General features: G+C 33.4%; 1 protein-coding gene and 1 non-coding gene across 3 annotated transcripts in view; both read left to right on the top strand.

Moving 5' to 3' along the window:
• Positions 1–12,501, top strand: part of LOC127866871 (sodium-independent sulfate anion transporter-like) — an 87,714-nt gene that overhangs the window by 63,444 nt on the left and 11,769 nt on the right. For both annotated transcript variants that reach the window (XM_052407694.1, XM_052407695.1), the window contains exons 11-13: positions 427–477; positions 2,537–2,597; positions 7,524–7,720. In XM_052407694.1, the coding sequence (XP_052263654.1) occupies positions 427–477; positions 2,537–2,597; positions 7,524–7,720 (309 nt within the window). The remainder of the gene's footprint in view (positions 1–426; positions 478–2,536; positions 2,598–7,523; positions 7,721–12,501) is intronic.
• Trnastop-uca (transfer RNA opal suppressor (anticodon UCA)) lies at positions 4,019–4,105 on the top strand. Its single transcript has one exon. It is a non-coding gene; the product is annotated as a tRNA-Sec (tRNA).

A 12,501-nucleotide genomic window follows, 5' to 3' on the forward strand; every position in this document is an offset into this window, starting at 1 on the left:
GCCTAGTTAGTTACCCAACTTGGATTACTTTAACCGGCGGTTAGAGCTATCCAAGGGGATAAAATAACCTAGTGTACGAACAACTGGGTCCAGGATTCTATGCTGGTTAATCAACAATTACTTTGCAAATGAATGAAACCATATTTTTGTTTTGAAGATTTTTGTGAACAGTTGTTTAAGTTTATTTCATTTTCTTATTAATTATTTTTTTATCATAATTGAATATAGTCTAAAACAATAACATCGGGACAATTCTGCAACAGTATTGAGTGACTGTTTTAAAAACTGAAAAAGAACTGCTTTATTACAATAGGTAGATTTAGTACTGGGTCTACCCACGAAACTTTTTCAATTTACTATTAAGATCCATGGCTTTCCAAACAGAATGTACTGATTTGATATGACTATGTAATTCTGTATTCTCAGCTCGTCAGAACAACTACAGAATAGAGCCAAATCAGGAGCTGATCGCTATTGGTAAGTAATGCCTTTGCCTCTCATTTAATTTTTTATGCAAATATTAAATGCTTGAACATTTAACATTTCCCCAGTATGTATAACTATTGTTTGCAAATCTACAGCAAATGTTCATTATTATGATACGTTTGACGATATTTATCTTGAAAAATAAATACAATTCAGGGAAAATCAGGGTATTTTACTAAAGACTTTCATAGGTCACACTGTAACTACTTATTATTCATTTCATTATTTAATATTTGTTTTTACCGTAAATTTGCGGCCATAAGTCGACCTAAAAACGCTCCCAAAATTGACTTTAAAAGTCAACTCGACTTATGGATGAGGTACTAAATAAAAATAAAAAATAAACATATTTCTGTGCCTTTTTTTAAAGTAATAAATCTCCAAAGCGGAAGAATAATGACTGTTTACGGTAAGGCCGACTCGTCTTTTACTTAAATGTCCGCCGATAATAAAATGCTCATGTTTACATTGGTTTTTAATGCAATAATCTTCGTAATAAGTCCAAATAAAAACATGTAAAAATAACTTCGAAAATATTAAACATTTGTGAAATACGGTAAAGTGGCGAAAAATAAAAATAGCAATTTGTCTATCGATACATCGTCCGTTGTCTTCTAAGAACAATAGAAAATCGACTGCTGACACTTGTACCCATTTAAAGTTAATCCGTGTAAATACAAACTGTCAACAGGTGCTGATGTCTTTATGCCACCAATTATCGCTTCTCGGCCTTTTGACTAAGATCAAAGTGTAAAGTGTAGTGTTGGCATCCTTTCGATCATTTGTCTATAATTGCGTCACGCCTAAAATAGTTATCCGTTAATGATATGCACAACGGTTCTGCTGCAAACTACTTCTGACCAATCAAAAATAATTACTCGATTGTTGGATACGCCTTTAACCAATCGCTATTGTTCAACTTCACATTGTATATTTTTTGATTGGATGAAGGTGTGGTTTCGTTGATTTATTCACAACTGTCCCACAATTAATGCATAATCGTTTCGTAAATATATAGATCTTATCTGAGTGAAGATTTCATTCATTGTTTGATTATAATAATATTACGCACTCTCCCTGGATTATTAAAAAGTGTAATTGGACATATAAAATACACAATTACTTTCGATTATCTGCTAAGTATTATTAGAAAAGACGTTTTTCCAGTATGCAGAAAATATTCCTCGGGTATCTCGTGATTTACGAATATGTAACAGTCGAATAGCGAGCGATGCGAGTGTTGGTAAATTCACGTGTTTCACGCATAATGGCGAAAGCGTTGTTGATTATTTGAGAGCAAGTTACAATTATTTTGACCATATAATGAATTTCTGATTTCAAGATTTTACCGAATTTTCACATCAATAGCACTAATATTTGAATACAAAAATATATGCTCATAATATAAACGCTGAAAGTTATTACGTTAAATGGGATAATAATTTTGATTTGTGAAGTATATATTAAGTTCGAAATAATGAATGATATGTTATTATGATTTTGAACAATAAAATATATTTTTCGTGATAATAAATAATTGAAACGTTGAATGTTTCATTTTAAATATATTTTTATTATGAATATCCCAAAAAATGTCAACTGCCGGTACAAAAGCCCTCAGAACCATGACTAAAACGTCACTTAAACATGTCCGAGATATTGAAGAAATTTACCCCCCGACTTATGGCAGAGTCAAGGCAAAAAACCAAGTTTTTCTAGCCACATTATACCCCTCGACTTATGGCCGAGGTAGACTTATGGCCGCGAATGTACGGTAATATCATTTGAGTCGTGTTCTGGGTAAACTGGGCTTAATGCATATGTTTAAAGTGTCACTCAGACTGGCTAATCAGGGACAACACTCTTCGCCTACAATGTTTTTTGGTTAAGAAGAGATCCCTTTTAAACAAAAAATTACCATAAAAGCTGAATGTGTTGTTACCAATTAGCCTGTGTGGACTTCATAGCTTCATCTGGGCTGACATTTTACTCACATGCATTTTGCCCGGTCTTCCCACAACACAGCTCATTTGCTTGTTTCATTCGTCAGGTATTGCCAACATCATGAGTTCCTTTGTGTCCAGCTACCCGGTCACCGGCAGCTTCTCCAGGTTGGTATGCTCAGCCTGTGCTTCTTACATTCTGAGCCTCGCTCTGGCAAACCTGGGCTTAATGCATGTTCCGAAAGTGCTGTCCCAGATTAGCCCCTGCAGTCTGCACAGGCTAATCAGGGAAAAAACTTTCTGCTTTTATGGTATCTTTTGTAAAAAGTTAGTCTTTTCTTTTAAAAAATCCAGTTTAGTCGGATTAGCCTGAAATAGAATCTGCATTGAATGATGTCATATTGTTTATTTCCATGACGTCATTTTAAATGTACTTTAGAAGAATTACTTAACTGACTGGATATGAACCTCTACCGACCTAATATTGAAAAATACCCAGTTACCATGTGACTTGGCCAATCAAAAACTAGCATTATGTTCAAGGTTTAATGTTAAATGGTCAATCCAAGTGTGCTTTGATATTGGGTACATGTATATACTGCTGACAGTATTGCATAGAATAACTCAGTATAACTTGATATGATCTATCAGTTATACATAAATCTTGGAGCGACTGACAGTATTGCAAAGAAAAATCTCACAAAACTGGATATAAGCTATCAATTATAAATACACTTTGAGTTACCGATAGTATTGCAAAGAAAAACTCCACATAACTTGACATGATCTATCAGTTATACAAAAATCTTGGAGTGACTCTGCATAATTTGTTTTTCTCATATAACTGTCACCCGCAATTTCTCTTTGTAGATACTTGGATTAAATATCCTCAAGAAATATTAATGTTTAACCATGACAATTTATTTTAATTGTTTTCTTGTTAGTGTAATAAAGAACAACATGTCATATATTATGGTGCAAGTGCTCAAATATTTAATGTAAAATATATTTATTACAATGTCTGCTGAGTTTTGGTAAGCCTAAAGAACGGGGAAATCTCTTTCTGTTTGCATGAATTGTAGAGTAATATATTGTGAAACACTTTGTATGTTTCATGCTTGAAAGATTATAAATTGGAAACACATGTATGTTTTCTATTGATATCACGTTAAGAACTGTTATATGTTTTATTGGACATACAGGATTCTATATTTATTTGTTATATTTAATATAACAGTCTCCTTTATTAAACGCAGAATCAAATATAACGCTAAACTTGGTGTAAATTGAGAACCCATAGGTAAAACCTTTTATAACTAACAAAAAATCAGAATATTTAATACTTTCCCTTGACAATCAACAAAAAGTCTAAAACCATTGTTTTCTAATAAAAGGGATTTCTCAAAACTAAAATACTTTATTTATATATTTTTTATGAACATTTATAATGATGTATGATTAGTTGGTCTTCATCAATTATGTGATTTAATTTGTATTAACTAAATAATTAAATATCAAAGACTAATAACCTGACAAATGTCTCAATATGGCTCCACTGACAATAATCCACTTCTACCCTACACATATATGCCTGAATGACCTTCCGTGGTCCGGAGTGCAGGCTTCAAACCTGTAGGTGATTAGCGTCACAGTGGTTCGATTCCACCTTTTAGGCGATTTGGCAATTTAAAGGACACTAATTATTGTCGAGGCATTTTGAGTTAATTTCTGTGGGAATTAATGAATACAGTCAATAATCATTGATATGTTCTGTATTATATACATGACTGTATGTTGATTTATATCTTGAAGAAGGTAGATCTCGTCAGTAAAACCTTTAACGTACATACTTATGCAGTGTTCTCCCTCAATACTGATCTCTCAATAAACTGTATCCTCTGAAAACTTAACAGATGCTCCAGTCCCATTTTTAGCTCACCTGTCACGAAGTGTCATGGTGAGCTTATGTGACCGTGTGATGTCCGGCGTCCTTTGTGCGTGTGTGCGTGCGTGTGTCCGTCAACAATTTGTTTGTGTAGACAGTAGAGGTCACAGTTTTCATCCAATCTTTATGAAATTTGGTCATAATGTTTATCTTGATGGAATCTGGGTTGGGATTGTATTTGGGTCATCTGGGGTCAAAAACAAGGTCAAAAACTAGGTCTAAAACTAGGTCAAATAATAGAAAAACCTTGTGTAGACAATAGAGGTCGCAGTTTTCATCCAATCTTTATGAAATTCGGTCAGAATGTTTATCTTGATGGAATCTGGGTTGGGATTGTATTTGGGTCATCTGGGGTCAAAAACTAGGTCACTAGGTCAAATAATAGAAAAACCGTCAACAATTTGTTTGTGAAGACATTAGAGGTCACAGTTTTCATCCAATCTTTATGAAATATGGTCAGAATGTTTATCTTGATGAAATCTGGGTTGGGATTGTATTTGGGTCATCTAGGGTCAAAAATTAGGTCACTAGGTCAAAAACCAGGTCACTAGGTCAAATAATAGAAAAACCTTGTGTAGACAATAGAGGTCGCAGTTTTCATCCAATTTTTATGAAATTTGGTCAGAATGTTTATCTTGATGTAATCTGGGTTGGGATTGTATTTGGGTCATCTGGGGTCAAAAATTAGGTCACTAGGTCAAATAATAGAAAAACCTTGTGTAGACAATAGAGGTCACAGTTTTCATCCAATCTTTATGAAATTTGGTCAGAATGTTTGTCTTGATGAAATCTGGGTTGGGATTGTACTTGGGTCATCTGGGGTCAAAAAATAGGTCACTAGGTCAAATAATAGAAAAACCTTGTGTAGACAATAGAGGTCACAGTTTTCATCCAATCTTTATGAAATTTGGTCAGAATGTTTATCTTGATAAAATCTAGATTGGGATTGTATTTGGGTTATCTGGGTCAGAAACTAGGTCACTAGGTCAAATCATAGAAAACCTTTGTGTAGACAATAGAGGTCACAGTTTTCATCAGATCTTTATTAAATATTGTCAGAATGTTTGTCTTGTTAAAATCTGTGCCGGGATTGAACTTGGGTCATCTAGGGTCAAAAACTAGGTCACTAGGTCAAATTAAAAAAACAACTTTTGTAGACAGTAGAGATCACAGTTTTCATCCAAACTTTATTAAATTAATGGTCAAATCATAGAAAAACCTTGTGTAGACAATAGAGGTCATAGTCTTCATCTGATCTTAATGAAGTATGGTCAGAATGTTTATCTTGATAATATCTGATTTTGGATTGTATATGGGTCATCTGGGGTCAAAAATTAGGTCACCGGGCCAATTCTAGTAAAACCTTGTGTAGATGAAAGAGGTCACAGTTTTCATCACGTCTTAATGACAGATTAATGCGCAGATTCTTTCATACGACACAAAGACACTATTTTGTTTTACGGATCATTTCGACTAAAAGGACTCACCAGTCACTTAAAATATCGAATATAATATATATTTTTATAAACAACTGGTAGCAAGATGCGTTGCAGATAATCGGTCATTAACCACATTTTAACTAACTCTTTTGACCTGTTAATTTTTTCAGCTCAATTCATAATATCACTTTGATAAAATAATATGCAATCTTATTGATGTGTGACTTATACTATTTTACTTGTTTGAACATTACGAAATGATCCGTGAAACAAAATAAGTGTCTTTGTGTCGTATGAACGCATCTGCATAAAACTCAATTTAGATTCACATTGTTAATCGAATCATTCCTGTCGTCAGTTGTCAAAACGAAAGTACGGTTGATATTCAAAAGCATTATATTTCTCTTTCCGGGGTATTTTTTCAATATGTTGATGCTGCATTAACGAATATACGTGTATATGAAGTGAAAACACCAAAAATAAACAACGGTTGCGATAGACACCTATAAACTGTTAGATGCACATAATATCACTTAAACATTAGTTCATTTTAGTTGTTGCAGAATGTATATATGTCGTGCATTAATTAATGACATCAATCTTAACTTGTTATATCTAATTTAAATCTAAATTAGCATAAATTATATTGTTTCACATGTATTTCATTAAATTAAACGCTTGCATTTATTCGGCTACTGCCGTTTGCATATTTTTGCTACTGACGTTTGCCATTCCTAAACGTACTACTGACGTTTGCCATATTTGTTTTCACTCTTTAAACGTTTATTTAATATCTGGTATGTATTTTTGTTTGTTTATGCATAGACATATGTAATATATGTTCGTCCGGTAAAGCATAGACAGTTCTGTGATCCTTAATTTTCGAGAACACTGACTCTTTGTAATTTTACTACTGACGTTTGCTTCTTAAATGGATATTTGCGCCGAAGTGTTCTCGAAAACCAGAGCAACACACAAAACGCGTGACATACGGATCGAAAGCTATATGCATGCCATATTGCATGCACTAGGTCGTATGAAAGTCAGAGAATGATCAGCAAAGATATTGGGGAAAAACCTACCTTGCGCGGCTGTTTGTTGTCATAAAATGACTACTGACGTTGACTTTTGTGGTCACGTGACAGTTTTTGTTCATTCACAGTGACCAAACAAGGCAAGTTAAATAACTCAATAAAAACATAAACATAAATTCATGTAAACAACAGAAACACAATGATGTTGTTTGACTTCATGTTTACTGTTTAAATGAAGCAAGGTTTATTGCTTTAGTTGTTGTTTCTTTCTACTCAGCGTTTTCATTAAAAATAATAATTTCAAAGTATAAGCCATAGATTTTCTGAGACAACTCAAGTGTTCTCTACACACGAAGGATTGAAACTACTGTTGGAGCCTCGTTCTAGGCAACCTGGGCTTGATGAATGTGCATAAAGTGTCATTCCAGATTAGCCTGTGCAGTTCGGACAAGCTAATCAAGGACATCACTTACTTATTGTATGGAATATTTTGTTTAAAGGAAAAGTGTCGTTCCTGATTAGCTTGTGCAGTTTGCACAGGCTAATCTGTCAGGTCACTCATTGAAAATTCATAAAGCCCCATTTTTCCAGATTAAGTCACATAGGTGGGGCAAATGTCTGTGTCCTACCCAGGATTAATACTGCACTGGTTCCTTCATAATTCCCTGCCCTTCAGAACTGCTGTCAACTCGCAGAGTGGCGTGCGCACTCCCATGGGAGGCATGGTTACAGGGGGTATAATCATCCTATCGCTGCTGTTCTTAACCCCCCTGTTCAAGTACATTCCTCAACCTGCCCTGGCAGCTATCATTATCGTCGCTGTCGTCCAGATGATCGACTATGAGATTATCCTTAATTTCTGGAAAATAGAAAGTAAGTTCATGGACCATACTTGGCTTCTTTTGGAAAATCGCAAGTAAAGTTTTGCCTTTGGGACTTTGAGAATGATGCATTTGTTTGCTACTTTAATGCTCTTAAGTCAATGATTAATTACATTTTTAGCTCGACTATTATATTTGAAATATATAAAGTGGAGCTATCCAACTCACCCCGGCGTCGGCGTATGCGTTAAGTGTTGGTGTTAGCGTTGGCGTAAGCGTGCAAATGTAAAAGTTTGCGTACTACCCCAAATATTTCCAATGTCCCTTGACATATTGCTTTCATATTTTGCATACTTGTTCACCATCATGACCCCAACCTATAAACAAGAGCAGACAACTTTATCAAGCATTTTGACAGAATTATTGCCCCTTTTATACATAGAATATGCATATTATTGATAAATCTATGTTAAAGTTTGCGTACTTACCCAAATATTGTGCAAATGTTAAAGTTTGCGTACTACCCCGAATATTTCCAATGTCCCTTGACATATTGCTTTCATGTTGTGCATACTTGTTAACCATCATGACCCCAACCTATAAACAAGAGCAAACAACTGTATCAAGCATTTTGACAGAATTATTGCCCCTTTTATACTTAGAATATGCATATTATTGATAAATCTTTGTTAAAGTTTGCATACTACTCCAAATATTTCCTGTATCCCTTGACGTATTGCTTTCATATTTTGCATACTTGTTAACCATCATGATTCCAACCTATAAACAACAGCAGACAACTGTATCAAGCATTTTGATAGAATTATTGCCCCTTTTATACTTAGAATATGCATATTATTGATAAATCTATGTTAAAGTTTGCGTACTACTCCAAATATTTCCTGTGTCCCTTGACAAATTGCTTTCATATTTTGCATACTTGTCAACCATCATGACCCAACCTATAAACAAGAGCAGACAACTGTTTCAAGCATTTTGACAGAATTATTGCCCCTTTTATACTTAGAATATGCATATTATTGATAAATCTATGTTAAAGTTTGCGTACTACCCCAAGTATTTCCTATGTCCCTTGACATATTGCTTTCATATTTTGCATACTTGTTAACCATCATGACCCCAACCTATAAACAAGAGCAGACAACTGTATCAAGCATTATGACAGAATTATTGCCCCTTTTGTTCTTAGATAATTGAACATTTTGCTTACATTGCCATAACTTCTTTATTTATGATCAGATTTTATTAATACTTTGACAAAACAACACTTACCTGATTACCACAATGGATTCCACCCAAACAATACCCCACGCCCCAACCCAGAATACCTTCCCCCCCACCCCCCCACCCCAAAAAAATAAAAAAAATCCTTTTTTTTATTTTTTAAAGATCATCTAATAAATGACCACACCCCACATTATACCCCCCGCTCAACCCCCCACCCCCACCCCCACCCCCAATTTTTTTCCTTTTTTTTTATTTTTTTTATTTTTGAAAGATCGTCTAATAAATGAACACACTCCACACATTATATCCCCCTCTTAACCCCCTCTACCCCCCCCCCCCCCCCCCAAAAAAAAACAACTTTTTTTTTTTTTGAAAAATCGTCTAATAACTTATTGAATATGAACCATTTCTCCATGATGCCTTAAGTGATACTGTCAAGCACTCGAATAGTCGAGCGCGCTGTCCTCTGACAGCTCTTGTTTGCTATCTAGTTGAATTTTATTTGACTCTGACCTTTCATATCATCTTAATTATTTACGTTAACTTTGGACTTTTTTAACATAAAAAATGAACGTGTACAGATAAATAAGCTATTGAATGCTGTTAAAAGACACATACATTAAAAGTAGCATTTGTTACTACATGATCTCTTGTTAACAGACACATACATTAAAAGTAGCATTTGTTAATACATGATCTCTTGTTAACAGACATATACATTAAAAGTAGCATTTGTTACTACATGATCTCTTGTTAACAGACACATACATTAAAAGTAGCATTTGTTACTACATGATCTCTTGTTAACAGACACATACATTAAAAGTAGCATTTGTTACTACCTGATCTCTTGTTAACAGACACATACATTAAAAGTAGCATTTGTTACTACATGATCTCTTGTTAACAGACACATACATTAAAAGTAGCATTTGTTACTACATGATCTCTTGTTAACAGACACATACATTAAAAGTAGCATTTGTTACTACATGATCTCTTGTTAACAGACACATACATTAAAAGTAGCATTTGTTACTTCATGATCTCTTGTTAACAGACACATACATTAAAGTAGCATTTGTTACTACATGATCTCTTGTTAACAGACACATACATTAAAAGTAGCATTTGTTACTACATGATCTCTTGTTAACAGACACATACATTAAAAGTAGCATATGTTACTACATGATGTCTTGTTAACAGACACATACATTAAAAGTAGCATTTGTTACTACATGATCTCTTGTTAACAGACACATATATTAAAAGTAGCATTTGTTACTACATGATCTCTTGTTAACAGACACATACATTAAAAGTAGCATTTGTTACTACATGATCTCTTGTTAACAGACACATACATTAAAGTAGCATTTGTTACTACATGATCTCTTGTTAACAGACACATACATTAAAAGTAGCATTTGTTACTACACGATCTCTTGTTAACAGACACATACATTAAAAGAAGCATTTGTTACTACATGATCTCTTGTTAACAGACACATACATTAAAAGTAGCATTTGTTACTACACGATCTCTTGTTAACAGACACATACATTAAAAGTAGCATTTGTTACTACATGATCTCTTGTTAACAGACACATACATTAAAAGTAGCATTTGTTACTACATGATCTCTTGTTAACAGACACATACATTAAAAGTAGCATTTGTTACTACATGATCTCTTGTTAACAGACACATACATTAAAGTAGCATTTGTTACAACATGATCTCTTGTTAACAGACACATACATTAAAAGTAGCATGTGTTACTACATGATCTCTTGTTAACAGACACATACATTAAAAGTAGCATTTGTTACTACATGATCTCTTGTTAACAGACACATACATTAAAAGTAGCATTTGTTACTACATGATCTCGTGTAGACAGACACATACATTAAAGTAGCATTTGTTACTACATGATCTCTTGTTAACAGACACATACATTAAAAGTAGCATTTGTTACTACATGATCTCTTGTTAACAGACACATACATTAAAAGTAGCATTTGTTACTACATGATCTCTTGTTAACAGACACATACATTAAAAGTAGCATTTGTTACTACATGATCTCTTGTTAACAGACACATACATTAAAAGTAGCATTTGTTATTACATGATCTCTTGTTAACAGACACATACATTAAAAGTAGCATTTGTTACTACATGATCTCTTGTTAACAGACACATACATTAAAGTAGCATTTGTTACTACATGATCTCTTGTTAACAGACACATACATTAAAAGTAGCATTTGTTACTACATGATCTCTTGTTAACAGACACATACATTAAAAGTAGCATTTGTTACTACATGATCTCTTGTTAACAGACACATACATTAAAAGTAGCATTTGTTACTACATGATCTCTTGTTAACAGACACATACATTAAAAGTAGCATTTGTTATTACATGATCTCTTGTTAACAGACACATACATTAAAAGTAGCATTTGTTACTACATGATCTCTTGTTAACAGACACATACATTAAAAGTAGCATTTGTTACTACATGATCTCTTGTTAACAGACACATACATTAAAAGTAGCATTTGTTACTACATGATCTCTTGTTAACAGACACATACATTAAAAGTAGCATTTGTTACGACATGATCTCTTGTTAACAGGCACATACATTAAAGTAGCATTTGTTACTATATGATCTCTTGTTAACAGACACATACATTAAAAGTAGCATTTGTTACTACATGATCTCTTGTTAACAGACACATACATTAAAAGTAGCATTTGTTACTACATGATCTCTTGTTAACAGACACATACATTAAAAGTAGCATATGTTACTACATGATGTCTTGTTAACAGACACATACATTAAAAGTAGCATTTGTTACTACATGATCTCTTGTTAACAGACACATACATTAAAAGTAGCATTTGTTACTACATGATCTCTTGTTAACAGACACATACATTAAAAGTAGCATTTGTTACTACATGATCTCTTGTTAACAGACACATACATTAAAGTAGCATTTGTTACTACATGATCTCTTGTTAACAGACACATACATTAAAAGTAGCATTTGTTACTACACGATCTCTTGTTAACAGACACATACATTAAAAGAAGCATTTGTTACTACATGATCTCTTGTTAACAGACACATACATTAAAAGTAGCATTTGTTACTACACGATCTCTTGTTAACAGACACATACATTAAAAGTAGCATTTGTTACTACATGATCTCTTGTTAACAGACACATACATTAAAAGTAGCATTTGTTACTACATGATCTCTTGTTAACAGACACATACATTAAAAGTAGCATTTGTTACTACATGATCTCTTGTTAACAGACACATACATTAAAGTAGCATTTGTTACAACATGATCTCTTGTTAACAGACACATACATTAAAAGTAGCATTTGTTACTACATGATCTCTTGTTAACAGACACATACATTAAAAGTAGCATTTGTTACTACATGATCTCTTGTTAACAGACACATACATTAAAAGTAGCATTTGTTACTACATGATCTCGTGTAGACAGACACATACATTAAAGTAGCATTTGTTACTACAT

This window comes from Dreissena polymorpha, chromosome 2, assembly GCF_020536995.1.
Source record: "Dreissena polymorpha isolate Duluth1 chromosome 2, UMN_Dpol_1.0, whole genome shotgun sequence".
NCBI lineage: Eukaryota > Metazoa > Mollusca > Bivalvia > Myida > Dreissenidae > Dreissena > Dreissena polymorpha.